The following is a 22,354-nucleotide window of genomic DNA, read 5'->3' as shown; positions in this document are numbered from 1 at the left end:
CTTCAAAGTAGCCACCCTTTGCCTTGATGACAGTTTTGCACACTCTTGGCATTCTCTCAATCAGCTTCATGAGGTAGTCACCTGGAATGCATTTCAATTAATAGGTGTGCCTTGTTGAAAGTTCATTTGTGGAATTTCTTTCCTTCTTAATGTGTTTGAGCCAATCAGTTGTGTTGTGACAAGGTAGGGGTGGTATACAGAAGATAACCCTATTTGGTAAAAGACCAAGTCCATATTATGGCAAGAACAGCTCAAATAAGCAAAGAGAAATGACAGTCCATCATTACTTTAAGACATGAAGGTCTGTCAATCCTGAACATTTTAAGAACTTCTTTAACTTCTTTAACTTCTTTAAGTGCAGTCGCAAAAACCATCAAGCGCTATGATGAAACTGGCTCTCATGAGGAACGCTACAGGAAAGGAAAACCCAGAGTTACCTCTGCTGCAGAGGATAAGTTCATTAGAGTCACCAGCCGGTGATATACCACGGCTAAGGGCTGTTCTTATGCACGACGCAAAGCAGAGTGCCTGGATACAGCCCTTAGCCGTGGTATATTGGCCATATACCACAAACCCCCGAAGTGCCTTATTATATAATTTTATTTTTTATTTTACTTATTTCACCTTTATTTAACCAGGTAGGCAAGTTGAGAACAAGTTCTCATTTACAATTGCGACCTGGCCAAGATAAAGCAAAGCAGTTCGACAACATACAACAACACAGAGTTACACATGGAGTAAAACAACATACAATCAATGATGCAGTAGAAAAAAAAATATAAAAGAAAAAAAAGATTATATACAATGTGAGCAAATGAGGTGAGATAAGGGAGGTAAAGGCAAAAAAATGCCATGGTGGCAAAGTAAATAAAGTATAGCAAGAAAAACACTGGAATGGTAGATTTGTAGTTTGAAGAAAGTTCAGAGATAAAATATAAATAATATGGTGCAAAGGAGCAAAATAAATAAAATAAATAAATACAGTAGGGGAAGAGGTAGTAGTTTGGGCTAAATTATAGATGGGCTATGTACAGGTGCAGTGATCTGTGAGCTGCTCTGACAGCTGGTGCTTAAAGCTAGTGAGGGAGATAAGTGTTTCCAGTTTCAGAGATTTTTGTAGTTCGTTCCAGTCATTGGCAGCAGAGAACTGGAAGGAGAGACGACCAAAGGAGGAGTTGGCTTTAGGGGTGACCAGAGAGATATACCTGCTGGAGCGCGTGTTACAGGTGGGTGCTGCTATGGTGACCAGTGAGCGGAGATAAGGGGGGACTTTACCTAGCAGGGTCTTGTAGATGACCTGGAGCCAATGTGTTTGGCGACGATTATGAAGCGAAGGCCAGCCAACGAGAGCGTACAGGTCGCAGTGGTGGGTAGTATATGGGGCTTTGGTGACAAAACTGGTTACCAATGTAATTAGAACAGTAAATAGTACTTTTTGTCACAGTAAACTGTCTGATATACCATGGCTTTCAGCCAGTCAGCATTCAGTGCTCGAATCCCCCAGTTTATAAAGAAATTATTTTAGCACCTCAACTCTTTATGTGAACATTAGTGAATCTACACAGCATCTTGCTCAGATGTATCCCCTCAAACATGAGGTTACATGTGGCTCCTCTAATATTGGTTCTTGAAGAATTTAACTAAACATTTTCAGTCCTGTCTTACCCTAGTAATAACAAAAATGATAGGCTACGGTTGTTTTACTCCACTTTTCATGTTTTGGTTGTCACCTTTCTTTTGACTGTTGGTCTGGGTCCTTGCATCCATAGATCTATATTTCTGTCTATCAGTGCATTTAAGAGAATCAATTTGGATTGCAAGATGATCTGTAGATCATTGATTCTGCACAGTCAGACTAATGTAGTTGATCTCAAAATGCAATATATGAATTTGAGAGTGGTAATTTATGCTACATTTTCCCAACAGCCCCATCCCTCAACTTCACAGCCAACCAGACAAAAGCATCCATTGAACTACAGGAATCATAGAGATAAATAGAGGACTCATCTTTGTATCTGTGCTACTATACTGTAGCGTCTGTGACAGGATTGGCAGCGCCGTTGAGACAATCTCCATTTTGAAGTGGTACATTTTCTTCTTCACGATTGGTTGATCCCTCCTGATGACCCCGTTGGACATGACTCTAACATGGTCACCAGAAGGGATCAGACAATTAAGTTGTAAAGGTGTCAGCATCAACTGGCGCCTAGCCAAACTCGGCTAGCCGAACCGAACGAGTGTGCTCGTATACTGCCTTAAAAGAGCGTCGCTTGAAAAATAAGAAAAAGCGGCAATAGTACTGTTTGTCCATTTTGAGCAGCCGTAGTCAGTATACACTTCCTCAAAATAGTCTCACCGAAGTCCTAAACTAACAAAAACGTCACAAAATGTCATCATAGTATATGCACAAACTCTCCCAAATTGTTTTGACTGGGAAGCCTTCGAATGCCTTTAGTCCCACCCAGCTGTGACTACATTAAAATGGTGGAAGCCCTCAATGGTGCTGCCCATGCTAACACAGCCTTTGGGCCACTAGAGGCCTCTATCATTCTCTATGAGAGGAATATAATAATAATATAGGCCAATGGACTGAAAAAAATAAATGTATTGAGTTTGATAACTAGAATAATATATAATGACAGTGATGTACTGTAAACCGTACTGCTTTTTTTGGCATTTATATTTTATTTCCAATAATTGTCTAGGTTGTTGTGAAATTGTTAGGTTGTTGTGATATTGTTAGATTACTTGTTAGATATTACTGCATGGTCTGAACCAGAAGCACAAGCATTTCGCTACACTCGCAATAACATCTGCTAACCGTGTGTATGTGACAAATAAAATTTGAATTGGTTTCATGGCAGTACACTTATTGTGAAGGATTTTTCAAATATTTGACCCGGAAATGACAGTTTATGCTGCTGGCTTCACGTAGGTGAAAATGATTCTGACAACAACACTATCGCGTGTCAAACTAGTTAGCTAGATATTTGGTTGAAAAGGAATGATTGTGTAACACTGGTAGATAAATTACAATCAAAACACCGTTAGATTGTCACATCTGCGTAGATTGTGGTTGCTAGCAAGAGCACCGACAGGGCAAGTACACTGTACTACTCTTGCATCAACTCAACAGCGCCGTGGAGGACTAGCTCGCTGGCTTGCTAGCTACTGTTTCCTCCAGCGAAGTGGCTCCGATGGCGAAAAACACTCTTTCGTCGCGATTCAGGAAACTCGACATAGATGAATTTGATGAGAACAAATTCGTGGATGATCACGATGAGGCTGTCGACAATCAAGGACCCGACGGCGCGGAGATAGACAACCTCATCAGGCAATATCCTTTACGTTCATGCGCATGCCCCCCGTGTTAACTAGCCAGCTAGCACATTTTGCTATCAGATAGCCTCGGCGATTTTGTTTTTCATTCAAAAACCCAAATGTTCAACATAGCTGATTTTGTGTTCGAGCTGATTGTGTTCGTACTGACAAATGTATCTTGCAAGTTAGCTTAGTTGATGTTGTGTAAATATGTCGTTTTAGGTTGTTGGCTAACTAGCCAATGGAGGATATCCCTGGCTGAACCGTCCTTAACTCTGGTCCAGACCAGGGCGCCCTCCAGAACTATCTAAACCCGAGACTCTTGGATGTCCTAACTCTTTGTTAGCTAGGTAGTTACGTCTAAACAGCTATAACTAGCATTCAAAGTACAAGCAGTTGTTCCAGTATCGATGGGGGAATCACTGAGCCATTTGATTTGGGTGAGGCAGGAGTATCAGTGTCAGTAGGGTCAAATGGCCCCCTTAATAAGGGCCTTATTTCGAGTGAGACACATACAAGTCAGGATTTGCTTAAATATATATCCCCTCCCCCCACCACCTTGTCTGGGGGTATAGCTATCCATCTCTCTGCGTCATCCTGCTCCATTTGAAGGGAATATGGTTGGTCAGGTGAGATGGACCTGGCTGTGTGTGATCGGACACCTCTATGCCTGCGTTTTACAAAGGCAGCCCAACTCTGATCTTTTGACCAATCAGATCAGCTCTGAAAAAGATCTGATATAAGACCAATTCCAGGAAAAATATAAGAATTGAGCTGGCTGTGTAAATGCAGCCTAAGGTATTTGTATTTTATTATGGATCCCCATTAGCTGCCAAGACAGCAGCTATTCTTCCAGGGGTACAGCAAAATTAAGGCAGTTTATACAATTTTAAAAACAGATTTCACCACACACTGTGTGCCCTCAGGAAAGAGATCTCACATTGGATGCTGCCATCAAAACCCTCCCTGATATCAGTCTGTTTGTTGGTGGAAAAAGATTTGCTTGTGGAGATGCATTGTGTTCCTGCCCCTTAAACCTATTTAGGATATGGCAATAGGAAGTATTAAATTCCTTAACCGACTGTAGTGCACAGGCGACATGATGACAGCTTTTCACATTGCTCTCCGGAACCCTCCTGTCAACACTAAGAATCCAGCAATAAAGGTAATGGGCCAAGATGTGCATCAAATCTGAAATTGTACTTTTGCATCATGTAACTTTGTGGGAAGCTCCTTTTGTCAATATTGGCATTGGTCTAGAATACTAGTATTACAGAGTTAAGGACATACCGTAAGCTCACTCCACAGCTAGCTTGAAATGTTGCGGTACTTTTCCTTGTTGGTACTTTTCCTTGTGGCTCAAACCATTGGAATGTTGTCAAGTAGGGCGGTCCAGAGTTCAAGCCAGGCATGAGCCGAATCGGGTGGAAGTGGTACTCACTAAGCAAGCAATATGGCATCCATAACATGGCAGGAGAGGCTTAGCAAGCATCCAAAAAATGTTGCTTCTCTCTCATGGGAATCTGCAGTTGTAAATAACTTCCATTAACATGCTCTCTCCCTTTCTCTCACTGTCTTGCTCTGTCTTTCAGGAAAGGGCTCTGGCAATAGTGCTGAGAGTGTTGACGTCATTCAAGTCCAGCGATATCGAGCCAGCTGTCAAGTCGCTAGACAGAAGCGGGGTGGACCTGCTTATGAAGTACATATATAGAGGCTTCGAGAAGCCCTCTGACAATAGCAGTGCCATTCTCCTACAGTGGCACGAAAAGGTGTGAAAGCTCTCTGAACTTGTGATCTTTAAACTGTAAGCCACCTAATACAGGGATGGGCAATTGGTGGCACCCTCTTTGAAGGCCCTCTGAACTTGAATTTTATTATAACTTTTTTTTTTTTTAGGAAGGGGGGCAACTGTTGGAATAGTATAATACTCAAGGTGTTATTTTGAAGTTTGGTTGTGCATCAGCAGTTTTTCAGTCACTCAATCAGCAAAACGTCTTTGGATTGGTCTAGCGGCTAGCCATCTTGGTTGAATTACTGGCCCGGGGAGTCCCCATTGATTTTGTTACTCAGTCTCACTCAGATATATTAAAAACGGCAAACATTTCCCTCCACCGTATAGCAAAATGTGTAGAATTGCAGAAAATTTGCTATTAAATAGCACATTTTCCCCTTCGCCCCATTACAACATTTGAATTGCATGAAACTTGTTATAAAATTGCTAAATTGTCTCTCCGCCCCATGACAAACTGGCTTTAAAACTGCAACATTTTCTCTACGTGTAGAATTGCACGTAGAGGGGGGCTGCTAAAAAGTTTCACAATGTGGTGGGGGGGGTATGCACGTGGTTATGCAGACCCGCGAGCAACTGTGGCCCCTCGTGAATTCAGATGTGGCACCCACCCCCATCAAAGTTGCCCATCCCTGACCTAATTTATCACGTGTGTATGATATTTGTTCATTTCTCTTCCCCTTGTTTTCTTCACTCAGGCTTTCGCAGTTGGGGGCTTAGGGTCAATCGTAAGAGTTCTGACCGCCCGAAAGACAGTTTGAGGGGACGTGCTTTATCACATGGAGCATCTCCTGCATGACCACTGACAAGAGGAGTGACTGCCTTCTGTATAAGGGAAAGTAGCTTATTACCACAATACATTTCTTCCCGAGAATAAAAACCCTTACACTACATAAGTAAAGACAAAAAAAAAAAAAGGGAACATTATTTTCTGTTAGAAAATATTTAGCTGTAACTAAGGAAATTGATACATGTTCATGTATAGGATTATAATTTTTACCTAATCACGAGTTTGTCATTCTTAATCCATTGCATTTCTGTTCTATTACTATTCATAAGTATCAGCATGTTTCTTTGAGGGTGGGGGAAGGAAAAGAGTTACCCTAATGACATGAACATGGCAGGTAAAAGGCTGTGCATCAACTGTTACTTGGTACCAACGGTACCTTTATACCAGTGTGTGTGTGTGTGTGTGTTGTGTGAGCTTGCGAGTATGTCCTTTGGCTCACATCAGTGTTGAATATTTAGATTTACGTTTTTCTCATTGTCAGTTTTGTACAGACAAAAGTACATTTAATATAAAGAGATTGAGATTCTTTGAATTCAATTAATTGGTGGGTGGGGGATTTCATTGTAAAGTGCCTGCTGCAATAAAACTCATGGATCATCTTAACTGGGAACAAGTGTCCTTGTCATTTGCCCTCTAGTCTACAGGTTGGTGGTGAATTTGGCTGTGGAACCTGTATTACTGTTCAGATTGAACACAATGGTACGTGTGAATCTACAAAATAGTTCCAGAGAAACACCTCGTCCAAATAGTATATTATTTTTCGTTTTTAGCACATTTTAATAGGATTAGCTATGCAAGCACAAAGGAGTCTTCAGTAATCCTGTCATATGCACTTGGAGAGCTGTGAGGATTCCGATTTTGGTCTAGCGGAAGGTAAAGTGGAAACAAGTAGGGAGGGGCTAGGGTATAAGTGCATTTGTGAACTATCAATTTAAAAAGGCTGGACCTATCAGGAGGCAAGGTTGATGGTTGAATTTATAAAAAAAAATGGTAAAGCAGTGTTGGCGGCAGTAATTTTCATGCAGCGTTTACCATGAATGTATTCTCCGCTGACGCAGGAACATTGCCTTTAAATCACACTCAACTTCCGCGATATGGATTGAATGAAACCCTAAATCAAAACCTTCATAGCTGCATAACCAGAAATGTTAAGCTCCAAGTGACATCTCTTCATACAGGGTTTTAAAGAAGTACACCTTACAGCCACCCAGAGAATGAACCAATGCCCCCACAAGCTAGGTGTCTAATTGTAATAGACATAACAGGTAAATTATCTTTATACAACCATCACTGATGTCTACAACATATGTCCATAAACTCCGTCGATAAATCAGACTACTTAATTATGCTTTCAGCAACAACTGAAGACCATCAAAAAAGGGACCATTGTAACACAGTAAATACTTATTTTTTCCTTTTGATAGCAAGAAGAAATGGGCACAATTCATAGCATGCTAAGTGAGGGACATTGGTTTTGGTTACAAAAATATCCCTGGAACACATTGCAAATCAGTTAAAATTGAAGTGGTGTGTCTAAATTCATTCAGGGGCATTTTCCGCAACATTGTTAATGTCTTCAGTCCAAAGGCATCTCTCTTGATATCTTGCCTATGCCTACTGTATTGTTGATTGTGTGTGTGAAATAAATGTTTGAGTGATGCTTTTGTAACAGGTCATTTCTTTTCTTTTGAGGAGTCAAAGCAATCACCTATATAAAATACATTTTAAACAATGTCAGATTATTCAATAATGAAAACATCTCACAAATTAAAACAAAACAGTCAAACTTTTAATTTTCTTTAAAGCATTCAAAAAAGCTTGCATGTTTGGTATTTTAGTCAACTTATTTTTCCTTCATACTTAACAATAACATCAAATATAATTGGCAACAAATGGGACAGAACCGTTTAAAGGATATAAACAAAGAATGCCAAATAATGTTTAACTAGCATCTCTAGAAACCCTTAACTTATAAAGAAAGAGTATTCCGACCAATATCACTTTGAAATCGTTCCCTCCCACAACAGTAGGAACCGGTTGAAAGAACACCCTTACTCTCAAAGTAACATTTTAGATTTAGGCCCAAGAAATTGATTTATGTTCATACTTAAATATATTTTTGTTCCATATCATTGTGTTACTCATCTAGGGCTTATCCAAATGGTGCGAAACGTTCAAAGCATTGCAGATAGAAATGTATTGCACAGAATTGACATGACTTTCAAATAATAGATACGTAATTTATAGAATGGACATTCCTTTGTTTCTCAACATTTCACCCTATTAGGGGCTTCAACTACATGCCAACAGCTGAAAGAGGACAGTCACATCCTGTCACGATTTACAAGTTTACCGGTATTATAACATAAATAAATGGTGTCTAGGGCTTTGTCATTATGCATAAATATCATATACTGTACTATCCTCACTAGTAAGACCTATTTTGGGATGGGGATACACGGTAAAGGGGCGGCTTCACTTCAGTTTGCACAGGAAGCTTTGACACTTTTCTATAAGAATATGAGTGCTTTATGTTCCCCTCTTGCTCCTAACTACAATGCACAATAACACACTACATGGAGGAGAGTAAAGTCACCACGAGATTACAACGGGCTGTAAACAAAGGCCCAAAGACAAAGCAGGAAAACATGTCCCGAAATGGTTTTACTGCATACAATTCACAGTGTATGATATGACACGGTCACAATGCGTCAACTCGCAACCTTTTTGAATCAGGTATATTTAAGTATGGGTGCTCTGTCTTTTCCTCTTCCCTTGAGGACTTCGTCATGTTTGTAAATTCATGAATCAAGGATAGTCCAAGAAAACATGGGTGATATGCTCAACTGGACAGTAATTCTTCATGGCCTTCCCCTGAAAGCTCATCAGTCAACTTGTTTTGGCAGTGATAACTCTTATGGAAATTGGAGTGGTCCATAAAAATGGTGGCAATTAAAAATTGGACTGTGACGCCACAGTCCATGATGTGCTTGAAGAAAAAAAACAGGATAAAACCAAAAGGCAGTTTGAATGAAACAGTCCACAGAGGCTTTGTAGATATACATTTCTATGAAAGTGGGTCCCTTAAGTGAAGAGAAGATGAGCTATGGTCGTGTAGCTCGTTGCACTAGCTTGTGCTTCCCAGTGAGCTAGGATGCTAGTCTTGTGTGATGTGGATGATCATGCTCTGTGCTGCCATCCCAAATATGGACAGACATGCATGCTCTAATGAAATAACACAGATAACATCATATATCACAACAATTAAGGTTTTTACAAAAAATATGGACAGTGTTCTTGTCCATTGTCATTGACAAAAACATCAAATATCTAAATGTGTATTACAATGATCGTGGGGTGGCATAGGGAATAATGGATTGGACGGTCTCTGACATGCCTTTTTACCGACAGCACGACAAATAAGATTAGGTCATAATTCAATACAGTAAAGTGCAAGGCTACTATTGTTTTTATCATCATTATTAATCATATTATCATTGTCAACAAATAAACAAATAATTATTATAATTGCCATGGGGAGTAGTATTTCCCATGTTGAAATGGTCCACTTTTGTTTGTTTCAATGGGGAGAACCATGTCAGTTTCCCCGACTCTCTCCATGTCCTTGGAATGTATGCTGGTTGAATTTGACCAAAACAACTGATTGGGGGGAACAATGTGCAGTTCATTCATTAAAATTGCTGTGCCAACTGCATATATTTTTCACAGCTTCTACAATTAACAATTCGACATACGTACTAAAGACCAAACATCTCTCTGTATCACATACTGTTATTTTCAATTAAACATAAATATACATTTAAAATTGTGATTTCTTACTTTTGAAATTCATTTTTTTCTCTCTCCGTAAATACAAAAAACAAAATGATTTGGCTATTTTTGTTCCATCACCACACACATGTACTTAAAACTGGTTGCCAGGAGTCAGTTTCAGCACTACCCGGTTCCATTGCTTCAAGCCCCCATCAATATAAGGAAATTAGATGACGCTTGCTGCCATACAGGGCTCTCGCTAGACGGCTAACGCTGGAACTGACCTGCAAACAGACTAACATGAACTCGACAGAGTAAACTCTATGGACAAGAATACTGATAAGACATGCAAAGAAAGAGAAACAGCAGCATGAACTCGCTCCAGTAAACCATCATGCCTAAGACAGAGGAATGCCATTATGGGGGCTTAGTTATAATGAATGACACAGGGCCTCTAAAAGTCCTACATTTTCCAGAAACCAATAGTTTTTGAATCAGGAGGGGTGAATCTCAGAATCTCCCCCCCTTTACCTCATTTCCTTAATCCCCACTGGTCTGAAAGAACTGGTCAGGAGAAAGCCGGTTAAGGAGAGTATACGTAAGACTATAATTGCCATGGGATGCAACCCCCAAAACATATAGGCTACAGCATAGAGAGAGTGGCCTTTTCAATCCCTACAATGTCTCAAAAGATATGCTGCAATGATATGCTGCCAATCAAGGTCAAAGCTAAATCTTTTAAAAGATCCACTCCAGAAGGAGTGTTACCCTGGTTCCTCAAGTGATTTCTTTGAAAAAGCAGAAGATTGGGAGAGATGTGTCTATTTATCTATTTTGATTGGCCAGTGAGGGGCTGGGCAGCTGTGTACCTGCGGGGTGCTTAAACATATACCCGCGGTAAACCCAGTCCGAAAACTTGCTCTGATACAAGGAGTAATAGACAAGTGAAAATAGATTAGCGACCTCCCGCTTGCTCAGTCACTGCACTAAATGAGCGGATATGTTTGCAGATCATTCAGAGCCGCTGACACCGTATGTTAGTATTTAGATATTAGGAGCTGGTACCTAAACGGGTCGGAGCTGGTGCCTAGAGGGTAGGGGCTGGTACCTAAACGGGTCGGAGCTGGTGCCTAGAGGGTAGGGGCTGGTACCTAAACGGGTCGGAGCTGGTGCCTAGAGGGTAGGGGCTGGTACCTAAACGGGTCGGAGCTGGTTCCTAGAGGGTCGGGGCTGGTGCCTAGAGGGTCGGGGCTGGTGCCTAGAGGGTCGGGGCTGGTGCCTAGAGGGTCGGGGCTGGTGCCTAGAGGGTAGGGGCTGGTGCCTAGAGGGTAGGGGCTGGTGCCTAGAGGGTAGGCCTAGAGGGTCGGGGCTGGTTCCTAGAGGGTCGGGGCTGGTGCCTAGAGGGTAGGGGCTGGTGCCTAGAGGGTAGGGGCTGGTGCCTAGAGGGTAGGCCTAGAGGGTAGGGGCTGGTGCCTAAACGGGTCGGAGCTGGTACCTAGAGGGTAGGGGAAAGTGGTTGTTTCTGAACAGGGCTAAACTGTTCATGAGGGTCTGCATAGGCACTCTGTTACTTTACCCATCCAGGCCTCAGTTTTACAGAACAGACTACTGAAACTAAACAAAAAAACTAAACAATTACATGTGTTAAAACCAGCAGATCTAGTTGGGTAAACAAATATGGAGGTTAGTCTCACTCTAAACCCTACATCCAGTAAACTTGGCCAACACATCTACCCATGCACAGAAGAGGAGACTTCCCTACAGCTTGCATTGAAGTTCATTTGCAGTTCAGATAGCTGGAAGCATCCATCTAGAACCCATTGCAGGCAGTGCTGTCGTAAAACTATGTTAATTTATTTTCTGTCTTTTTAAGTGTAAAAGCCCTCGATAGCTTCATGTGTCCTCCTGCCACCCTCAGACTAAAATAGCTGCACCATGTGTTCATTTCAGTGCTTTTTTTTTTGTAACAACACGGAAGTACATGCTCATCTCATGTGGATATAAGTAGCTAGGTAACTTGTTCATGTTTGCATTGTACATAGTTGACTTCCACAAGTAGCTGTATGAATGTATTCAAAATAAGTATAGCCGATAGGGTAAAGTAGATAAGGTAGGGGAAATAAGGGGGTCTTGGGTTAAAAAGAAATGGACACTATTTCAGTGTGTTCAACCAGTAACTTAATTACCTCTGAAAGATGAGGACTCTCCCTTGTGCGAATGTGTATAGCGGTGGTCTGCGTGTCTGTGGTTGGTCTGTGTTTGTATAATTGTGGTGACTAGCTGGGCAGCTGAAGGTCAGTAGTTCACGTCCAGCGTTCCGTCCCAAAAGAGGCTCCGCACATCCAACATGGCGGCCAGCTCCAGAACGTGCTTCTGCAGGAGGCTGCTCTCCACCGTGTCCTGTTTTGGTAGCTGAGGGTACGATTCCGGGAAGCTCCTGGACTCCTGCAAAAGGCAGACAGAGAGAGAAGGGACATCACATTTGTCCCCCTAATTACCATGAATAACTATGGGAGATGTAACTAAATACCAAGGGCACAATAAAACTGATTTACCCGGAAGAGCTTGTGGAGTCTCAGTGTAGCCGAGCAAAACACAAAGCGGATCAGTAACAATCGGAGGAACTCATCACCGTAGAACTGTAGAAAGGCTTGGTCTGTGAAGGAGAAATTCCATCATTATGGTTGTGATATTTGCACTTAAAATAAAATAAAAAAGCCAAAAAACACAAAACATACCTATAGCTTGTGAGCGTGTAATCATCTGGCCGATGTCACGGTACACCTTGTGTAGAAACTCCTCGGCCTTCTCCCACAATCCTTGGCGCAGGCTGCTCAGGCCACACACTGACAGGAATGCCAGAAGGGGGCAGTACAGGAAGAGTGTGAAGAGGCTGCCGCGCTGAGACTGGTCTGAGAGAAGAAGGAGACCAGGTTGAGAGACATTCATAGAAGTTTCTCAGAACACCCACAAAAACAATGTCTCATCTCTCGTGGCTTATTATGCCCACACATTTCTAAACCAATCAATAAAATGAATTAAAATAATTGCAGAATCCAATGGAAAATAATCTGCCACATATATAGGCCTAAACGAGTACAATGGCTGGTATCAATAGGCCAACACATTTGAGAATTAACTGACAAGCTCTAAGAGCTATTTTCTAGAATAGTTAAGAGTATGGCATAGTGTAATTGCCGACTTCAACATTGAAAGTAATTGACGGTTGCCTGTAACACGCTAATTAAGAGGAGTACAGAGGCGTAAAAAGCTATAATAATAGTGACAAACTAACCTTGCATGCTCTTTGGATAGACTGTGGGAGATAGCAGGCACACCAGCGGCTGACCAAAGAGATTGGTGAAATTCTACATGGAGATACAAGGCATTAATATTAGCGTTAGTAAGGTTCACGCCAGACTGAATTCCCAAAAGGAATAGTCCACTTTTCCTTAAATGCATCTTAAAATTAAGGGGGGGGGTAGTGAGGAGTATTTCTGTCTGCAATAAAGCACTTTTGTGGGGATTGGCTGGGCCTGGCTCCAAGGCCTACCCATGGCTGCACCCCTGCCCAGTCACGTGAAATCCATAGATTAGGGCCTAATGATTTTATTTCAATTGACTTATTTCCTTATATTTTTATTTCATTATTAATTAAGTCAGTTAAGAACAAATTCTTATTTACAATGACGGCCTACCCCGACCAAGCCCTAACCCGGACGACGCTGGGCCAATTGTGCGCCACCCTATGGGACTCCGAATCACGGCCAGTTGTGATACAGCCTGGAATCAAACCAGGTCTGTAGTGACGCCTCTAGCACTGAGATGCAGTGCCTTAGACCGCTGCGCCACTCGGGATCATGAACTGTAACTCAGTAAAAACGTTGAAATTGTTGCATGTTGCGTTTATATTGTTGTTCAGTAAAATAATGATGAAAATCCAGGGAACTACCATCAATCAATTTAAGTTCAGTGTTTTAGCAATGTATGAAAAGCACCTCAAAGTTATCATTATCCTTCTCTTAACCCAAAAAAGGTGTAATTGTGATTAATGTAATTCTCACCAACCTTATAGGCTGTGCTGTTGGAAGAGTCCACAATGACAAAAAGAGGCTTCCGGGTGAAAGGGAACAAGTCCCCAGGGTGAAGGCTAAGGCATACAGGAGTCAACAGTAATTGCATGTACACACACGTTACAAACAATTTGGCCGAATATTGTAGAGTGTGTTAATAAATAAAGTGGGCTGTGCAAGAAGTTCTATGTAACTTTTTAAAGGCCAATACTGTACATGCATCTCATGTCTGCCAAAAAACCATATTGAGGACAGTGGATTGCCAGAGCCTGTTCCTTACCAGTGCATCTCTTTTTGGGCTTGGTTCCTTTTCTGTACAGTCTCCCCGTTCACCACATCACGGTTTGTGTTGGTGAGAACTCCTCCAAAGTCATATGGTCCTGATAGAAAATCAATCACATTTTTGGAATAAATGATCAGATGGATTTCAGCTCCTGCTGCCAGAACGTGACCAGTGTGTGAACTCGTGAGTGTGTGTGTGTTTACAGAATTTAAGGGGGGGGCTGGTGTACCCTCATAATCTAAGCGTCCGGTAGGGAAGACTCCAGTAGCTGAAAGATAGACGAGCAGCACACTGTTCGCTGGCAACTCCTACAAAACAACACCTAAAATCAGCCAATACCATCCAAAAATCATTCATGTATTAAAATATACATTTTATTTATATTTTATACAATTCTGATGGGATTCCATTAGGATGTACTCTAGAACAGGATGTAGATTTCTTTCTGTTCAGCGTTTCATTGGGTAGGACTAGGGCTGTGGCGGTCATGAAATTGTGTTAACCGTCACGCGCTCGGGTCTTTCTCACAGGTTACAAGTGAAGACCGACACATCGGGGAGACAGTTGGAGACTGACCTTAAAGGAGGCAGACAAGAAGGTGTAGAGCTGGCTGAACGTTGGCTTGTACAGCAGGTACTTGTGAGGGTTCTCTCTCTTGGCTGGCTTCTCGCTGGGTTCCTGTGAAGGAAGACATGGGGTAAGGGCCTGTGAAGGAAGAAACGGAGTAAGCAGCTGTTTACAGGACAGGTTTCATGTAGGGTTTCCGGTGCTGCCTTTCTCCCATATCACATTCGAGACTTTTACATTTGCAATATTCTGTCTATGTTGTTGTCCACAACACAGTGTAAGATGCGTTTCCAGTATTCCCCCTCACCAATGTTCCAGGTTTAGAAGTTGTAGTAGCCAGGTTGACTGGTTCCCGCTCCAAAGCTTGGAGTATGCGGAACATATCGATGGTTAGCTCACTGAATTTTACCTGACAAACACAAATTATTATAGTTTAGAATGTGGGTCCCCAGACTGGTCAAGAGGTTGTTTTAGAGCTGCGCTTTAGACTAGAATCTGGGTTCACATACCTGGTTGTTGCAGTTTCCAATGATTAGTGCATCTGCCAGGGTGAGCTGGCCAACTACCATTCCCTGTTCCAACTGAGGCACGCCCCCCTCCTGTAGCCGATTGGATGTGAAGACCACAGTATTTTCATCGTTCAGCACCACCACTGGGTCTGCCTGCTCACAGAAAAAAAACATTCATAGCTTCACTTCAACTCCATTGTGCACACCATTCTAGTAACACTTTTGTGGTATGTAAAATCTTTCACACAAAATATCACAGATTGACATAAATATATACAATGATAATTTCAACCCCATAATCCTGAATTAATTAAATTACAGTACTTCAGTAATGCTTGGTGGAAACCCATCCGATTTTTGCTGACTTGTGGAGGCCTCCTTTAAGTGTTCATATATCCTTCATTCATAAGTTATGATGACATTTCCCCCTTTCGTAGTAGGAAATTGGCAGTAGGCACAGTAAGGTAAAAGTCATCAAGAGATCGTGACGGGATACAGTAAGTTCATACCAATATCGCTAAAAATCTAAAACGTTGCTTATAACGACATAAGCCAAACCCATCCTCAAAGCTGATCATTTCTCTCAAGACTGCAAAAGGTTACTCTGAGAATCTTTATGAAATATCCCTGCATATAAAATGTCCATTAAAAGGGTCATTTTGGCAATGAAGCTTTTACTCTACTTCCCCAGAGTCAGATGAACTCATGGATACCATTTTTATGTCTCTGCATGCAGTTCTAAGGAAGTTGCTAACTAGTGTTAGCGCAATGATTGGAAGTCTAGGGAAACTGCTAACATACAAGCGAGTTAGCATTGGCTAACTACCTTCATACTGGATGTAGACATAAAAATGTTATCCACAAGTTTTTCTTCATCTGACTCTGTGGAAGTAGATGAAGGGCTTCATTGCCAAAATCCCGAAGTATCCCTTTCAAATCTTTAAGAGTCTAAGTACGTGGGGGTTCTACTAAGCAAACATATGGTCATACCAAGGATCATTTAGCTGTTCGATTTAAAATTTTAGAACTCCATAAGGTAAAAAGGTTTGTTTTTTAAAGCTTACTGCTATTAGCCCATAGCAACGCATAACAGCTTCATGGAATAACAGATAGTCCCCCAAAAAATCGAAAGGAAGTTTGTTCTGAAGTGTCTGTCCTGTATCTGAGAGATATACAAAAGATCGGGACTTATTTTAGACACTGAACTAGTTTCTCCATATACACTACTGTTCAAAAAAGTTTGGGGTCACTTAGACATTTTTTTGTCAATTAAAATAACATCAAATTGATCAGAAATACAGTGTAGACATTGTTAATGTTGTAAATGACTATTGTAGCTGGAAATGGCAGATTTTTTTATGGAATATCTACATGGGCATACAGAGGCCCATTATCAGCAACCATCACTCCTGTGTTCCAATGGCACTTTGTGTTAGCTAATCCAAGTTTATCATTTTAAAAGACTAATTGATCATTAGAAAACCTGTAATCAAACCCACAAATGCTGATGCTCCAGATACTCAACTAGTCTAAAGAAGGCCAGTTTTATTGCTACTTTAATCAGGACAACAGTTTTCAGTTGTGCTAACATAATTGCAAAAGGGTTTTCTAATGATCAATTAGCCTTTTAAAATGATAAACTTGGATTAGCTAACACAATGTGTCATTGGACACAGGAGTGATGGTTGCTGATAATGGGCCTCTGTACACCTATGTAGATATTACATTTATTTATTTTTTAAATTTCCAGCTACAATAGTCATTTATAACATCAACAATGTCTACACTGTATTTCTGATCAATTCGATATTTAAAAAATTGACAAAAAATGTGCTTTTCAAAAACAAGGATTTCTAAGTGACCCCAAACTTTTGAACGGTAGTGTATATTTTCATTCATTTGTTAAACTGGTACCCGGCTATCTTCAGACTATTCTTGTAAGCATCCTAGAGCAAAACAACTGACATATACGTGTCCGTGAGAGACTCTCCTTTCCACAGAGGGGTCATAGAGTGTAGCCCAAACTGTTTGGACGCTACAGACCGAAGTTGGCAGATCGGCTGTACCGACTTCAGACGAGTCACGTGAGACTTGTGGAGGTCATGGAGCAAAATGGAGAACTATCGTGTTCGTTAGTCTCATCTTTCCATGAAGTTTGTAGGTCAAACTGTTCGGACGCTACCAACGTTTTTGTGAGTAGACCGATTTTCGGGATGTCTCATGGTCTGACAAACACCGCTCTAGCTCAGCCACCTTTCACCGCATATGCGGAAGTGCAACATCGACAGATGAGGTGGATTGAGACGCAGCCAATGCACATTTACTCTAGGGGGTTAACTGCCAATCATTAGTGAGTAAAACACTCCTGCAGTGTTTCTTTATATACGGTCAAGTTATTCTTTAGTATTTTATTAGGATCCCCACTAGCTGTTGCGAAAGCAGCAGCTACTCTTCCTGGGGTCCACACAAAACATGAAAGAACATTAATACACAAGAACAGCTCAAGGACAGAACTAAATCAATTTTAAAAAGGCACACGTAACCTAAATATCAATACAATCACACAACCTATTTGGGATCTTACCTCCACAAAAGCTGCCACCTCTTGTAAGACAAGATTCCATTCTAACTGATCTTCTGTGTTGAAGCGCTGTGTATAGTCCTCGATTTCCTCTGACAGCTCCTGCAGGAGGGTAGACCAATGTTATACACACTATACACAGCACACTAATGCATGCAAGTTAAATATATGTATTTTTGTAAGAGTAACAAAATTAAACATTTTCAGGCTGAAACTTCTGCACTCCACGTTATACTAAACTCCAATAATAAAATACAACAAAAAGGCCTAAATAAATACAAATGAGATTGAGAACTTCCTCTGGTAATCGTTTGTTTATCCTCAGATTTCTTACCTTGACCAGCACCTTCACTAGGTCCATCTTGTTCAGAAGTAAACAGACGACTATGTAGCGGGCATAATACCGAAGCTTCTTCACTACCAACTCAGGCCTAACAGGAGGAGGAAGACAATGGAAGAAAGCAACGTTGTGTTACAATCTATCCCTGGCAAGCACAAACACACACAGAGTAAAATGTTAATGTGTTTTGTTCCAGCAGCACCAAATAAATGTAGCTGTTGAACATTCACAACAATTTTGTTAAATGTGATTATGTAATTTGTCTCAGTCTACCATAAACACCTTCAACAAATATCATTACATCAAAATAAACTTCTATCATTATCCCATGTGGATTGTTGCTCCTTGTTGCTAGCTAAATCACTCACCCACCTTCCACAGCTCGTCAGTGGTTTAGCTGGGTTTTGAAAAATGTCATTTGAAAAACGAAAAAAATGTTAGCAAGCCAGCTAACCCATTACTACGTTCACCTGGTTCAGCAGCAAACAGATAATTATTAGGTGGCTAAAATGTGCATTCAATGCTGTCGGAAAAACAACTGTCCAACTCTAATACAGCCGAATGGCAGTCCAAGTCGGGGTAACAAGTGGAAAACTCAGAATTTGAGTCTATGAGTTGACACGTTTCATCACTGACTTCTCACATTTTCAACTTGAAGGTAATGAAACAAAGCCATTTACAGCCTTAATCATGTAGCTAGTTTGACAATATTGCCAACATTAGCAAGCTAGCTAAGTTATTAGCAACGTTAGTTTGCTAGCTAAAATCTCATTGGTTGAAGAGTTGTTCAGACTTCAAAAGCACTTGAACATGTCGAAAAAAGTAATGGGCTGAGGGTTAAAATATATATATTTTTTATCACAGAAATTGCAAGTATATAAACTACCCGTTACTCATATGTATTTTTGCATTATTGTTAAGTTGTCTGACAGTCAGGGATACTTCACTCCAAATACAAAGGTATATGTTTTTATCCATACCTTGTCTGTATTCAATTGACCCAGGCCGCTTTTAAAGTGCATAGTTCAGTTGTTTTGCTATGTTACAACAGCCTCTGGCTAGCATTAACCTCCTGGGACGAAAAATGAATGGAAGCCAGACGGGCATGTTCACAGTGCTCGAACAAATTTCTTAAAGATCAATAAAATGCCATGCGTTGGAACTCACCTATCCTCTTTGTTGACCTGATAGTAGTAGGACCGCTGGCGGATGGCTGAGTAGAACGAGAACGCCTCATTCAGGTAACTTGTTTCTGAGGTACGAAGACTACAACACAAAAAGAGAAAATGGTGTGCCAAGAACTCTCTGTATTGAGTGTGACACTGGTAACCTGGTAGTTCCTGAATAAGTGTATTAAGAACGAAACAAATTTGATCAACTTAAAACTCAATACACTTAGAGAACGCTTTAGGAAACACAAATTCTGCATGTCAGCTTGGTTTTATATCGTTAAAAAAATAATCCATGAACCTCACACCACCACATTGGATTACATGATACTTAGGTATTTATTTTGCCACCCGGTTTTTTATTTTGTTTTAGTCAGTCTTTCCAAAATTCAGTTATGCCAAACATATTAGTTTTAACCCAAAAAAGTAAATAACTTTAGTTGACAAGATTTTCCTCATTTTTAATCATTGTCCCTTTTATATTGCTTAATTCACAGGTGCACACAAACAGTGCTACATGTGTCAACTAAATAGCTACAAATGGCAGCTAATTCTGAAACACTGAGTATTTTTTCCCCAATTTCACTTTTTGTGCACATCCGAATAACGGATTTAGAGTCGGGCCCACTCCTAGGTCCTAGATACTGGACCAACCTCTCCATCAAGTACCATCAATTGCTTGAACCAGGAATCGTTTTCACACAAGTTAAAGCACAGATCAGACCAACAAAATGTTCCAGGACATGAATGATAAGGATATGTGACAGTCTGTGTGTGTGTGAGCACGTGCTGTTGGAGGAACCTTACTAGTAGTGGTAGTACAGCTGGCCTATTTTGGACGCCACCTCCCCTATCTGCCATCTCTTCAGACCATACCGATTGTCCAGGACCTGCCTGCTCCCAAGCAAGAACAGAAAAAAAGCAGCAATGCTGCGTTTAAAATGAACGTTTAAGCCAACAGATTTCTCCATCTCATCCACTAGGCTCAAACGTTGTTGATCTATCTGGGAAAATGTGTGTCAGAGAGAACGGCGCCGTCAGTGATAAGCTGACCTGTGCTGCTGCTGAAACTTCCACAGCTTGGTGTAGACGTCAAAGGTGCGGCCGAAGTAGGACTGCCACTGCTTGTGTCCGTACTGAGGAAGATCTCTGCAAGAGACAAGAGGGTGAGGGGGATTGAGAAGAAGGAAAATGCAGCCAAGTAGAACAGTCTCTCTCCTGATTGGAGAAAGGGAAACCTTCCAGCCTTCAACCACATAACAAATGATGACATTGTAATGTGATTACACCTCTTTATTAGAGCTTAGTGCCTTGGGGGCGGCCTTTACTACTACAAGTATGACATTTAAGCTTTTTGCAGGTGTGCACATATCACCTTTATTATATTTGTATTATTTGGGGGAATTCTATGCGACAGCTTCGTAATGACACATGGTTTTATCATTTCTAAGTGTAAATCTGTCTGCCTCAGAGGCACTACCCACTGAGTGTCCCAGAACTACACCTGAGTATATTATGATGCAGTGTCCCAGAACTACACCTGAGTATATTATGATGCAGTGTCCCAGAACTACACCTGAGTATATTATGATGCAGTGTCCCAGAACTACACCTGAGTATATTATGATGCAGTGTCCCAGAGCTACACCTGAGTATATTATGATGCAGTGTCCCAGAACTACACCTGAGTATATTATGATGCAGTGTCCCAGAGCTACACCTGAGTATATTATGATGCAGTGTCCCAGAACTACACCTGAGTATATTATGATGCAGTGTCCCAGAGATACACCTGAGTATATTATGATGCAGTGTCCCAGAACTACACCTGAGTATATTATGATGCAGTGTCCCAGAGCTACACCTGAGTATATTATGATGCAGTGTCCCAGAACTACACCTGAGTATATTATGATGCAGTGTCCCAGAACTACACCTGAGTATATTATGATGCAGTGTCCCAGAGATACACCTGAGTATATTATGATGCAACTGAATAACAATTCCTAACAAAATAAGGGAAGCAAAGAGGGATTTGGTCGAACTAAAATATGAGCTGGGTAATCAACAGAGGAAACAGTAGTGCTGTCTTTGGAAGATCATTTTAGTAACCATATTTTTTAATAGCGAAGTATACATATGCAAAACTTACATCCAAGTCACCTCTGAGCTGTCAAATCAACTCATTCACACAACAGCAAAGCAGAAAGGCTATGTTGAGACCCTCTGAAGGTCTACCTCAGAGACATTCTCTGGACATGGAGCTATTTTTTGCTTTCCTAATAGCCAACGTTGTGCCTGAGGAGTGGTGTGTGTGTGTGTGTGTGTGTGTGTGTGTGCTATGCTGCGTGCAGTAGTGAGTCAGAGGGGTGGGGATGTGATGGAATCGGATGAGGTCTGCCTGTCAGCTGGGGTGCAAGTCGGCCACTTTGCCTCTAATTTCCCGCTGAAGCTCCGGGCCTTGTTGTTATCATTGAAGCATTGCCATGACAACGTGTCTGGAGACTGAGGAGAGGAACGGGCAATGGTGGCTGTGGCGGCAAAAGTGCAGTAGTAAACGCACGCATAGCCTGAAAACACCCAATACGATACTGGTCAACACTACACACCCAAAATCCTTCCCTGCAACATCATGTTTGCCACAATTATCCATCTGACAAATTTCTCACCCAGACTGGCATACAGAATATGGAATGCAGATACACTAAACACAACAGACAGACGATACATTTCAAACTCTAGTCTTTGTACTCAAATACGCAAAAGGGGAGATATGGTGTGCACTTCTTTTTGAAAACACATTGTGTTAAACGATACAGACTGCCTTCCTAAGATATTCAAAGGAGAATGGATAGAAGATTCATTCGTAAACATGACAAAGAAAACGTGTGCTCCTATATACTGGTACGTAACACTGAGGCCTACTGATTGCTCAGTTTTTCCCTGTGTGATTATCTCTTACCCTAATGCCCTTCCTGGCTGTGGGAAACAATGTCATGACTGTTAAGTCAGGAATATGGGTCAAATAATCAAGCAGAATTCAACTTAGCCTAATTCCATCCACCATTAATTTCGTATCGCTATGAACAAGATTAATACCCAAAATACTTATTCCCAAGCAGAGTGAAGGGATGGAGAAGGAAATCCGCAAGATCGCT

At 41.2% G+C, this 22,354-nt stretch overlaps 2 protein-coding genes across 9 annotated transcripts in view; one reads left to right on the top strand and one right to left on the bottom strand.

The window, feature by feature from the left end:
* The first annotated feature begins 2,896 nt into the window (after positions 1–2,896).
* arpc5l (actin related protein 2/3 complex subunit 5 like) lies at positions 2,897–6,014 on the top strand. The gene is made up of 4 exons (NM_001141375.2): positions 2,897–3,337; positions 4,414–4,486; positions 4,914–5,090; positions 5,809–6,014. The coding sequence occupies exons 1-4, from the start codon at positions 3,198–3,200 to the stop codon at positions 5,869–5,871; spliced, it is 453 nt and encodes a 150-aa protein (NP_001134847.1). The 5' UTR covers positions 2,897–3,197; the 3' UTR covers positions 5,872–6,014.
* Positions 6,015–7,667: 1,653 nt separating this feature from the next.
* Positions 7,668–22,354, bottom strand: part of LOC106570398 (protein SCAI) — a 31,622-nt gene continuing 16,935 nt past the window's right edge. For 5 of the 8 annotated variants that reach the window (XM_014142692.2, XM_045693289.1, XM_014142723.2 and 2 more), the window contains 15 exons: positions 20,250–20,345; positions 20,004–20,090; positions 19,195–19,293; positions 18,022–18,118; positions 17,691–17,789; positions 15,107–15,259; positions 14,905–15,006; positions 14,607–14,735; positions 14,260–14,338; positions 14,028–14,127; positions 13,743–13,824; positions 12,970–13,042; positions 12,413–12,586; positions 12,230–12,330; positions 7,668–12,119 (listed from right to left, as the gene is read on the bottom strand). In XM_014142692.2, the coding sequence (XP_013998167.1) occupies positions 11,970–12,119; positions 12,230–12,330; positions 12,413–12,586; positions 12,970–13,042; positions 13,743–13,824; positions 14,028–14,127; positions 14,260–14,338; positions 14,607–14,735; positions 14,905–15,006; positions 15,107–15,259; positions 17,691–17,789; positions 18,022–18,118; positions 19,195–19,293; positions 20,004–20,090; positions 20,250–20,345 (1,621 nt within the window). In that variant the 3' untranslated portion in view covers positions 7,668–11,969. The remainder of the gene's footprint in view (positions 12,120–12,229; positions 12,331–12,412; positions 12,587–12,969; positions 13,043–13,742; positions 13,825–14,027; positions 14,128–14,259; positions 14,339–14,606; positions 14,736–14,904; positions 15,007–15,106; positions 15,260–17,690; positions 17,790–18,021; positions 18,119–19,194; positions 19,294–20,003; positions 20,091–20,249; positions 20,346–22,354) is intronic. The other 3 variants (XR_001320659.2, XR_001320660.2, XM_014142680.2) reach the window with 3 other exon arrangements.

The sequence above is a fragment of the Salmo salar genome, chromosome ssa01, assembly GCF_905237065.1.
Source record: "Salmo salar chromosome ssa01, Ssal_v3.1, whole genome shotgun sequence".
In the NCBI taxonomy this organism is placed as follows: domain Eukaryota; kingdom Metazoa; phylum Chordata; class Actinopteri; order Salmoniformes; family Salmonidae; genus Salmo; species Salmo salar.
Note: the sequence above shows the minus strand (reverse complement) of the source record. Positions and strands in the feature narration are given on the sequence as shown.

What these genes read in the sequence shown, in the direction of transcription:
- arpc5l (NM_001141375.2), top strand. Translation starts at nt 3,198, where the DNA reads ATGGCGAAAAACACTCTTTCGTCGCGATTCAGGAAACTCGACATAGAT. An exon ending in CTAAGAATCCAGCAATAAAG is followed by an intron (nt 4,487 to 4,913) that starts GTAATGGGCCAA and finishes TCTGTCTTTCAG; the next exon opens with GAAAGGGCTCTGGCAATAGT. An exon ending in TCCTACAGTGGCACGAAAAG is followed by an intron (nt 5,091 to 5,808) that starts GTGTGAAAGCTC and finishes TTCTTCACTCAG; the next exon opens with GCTTTCGCAGTTGGGGGCTT.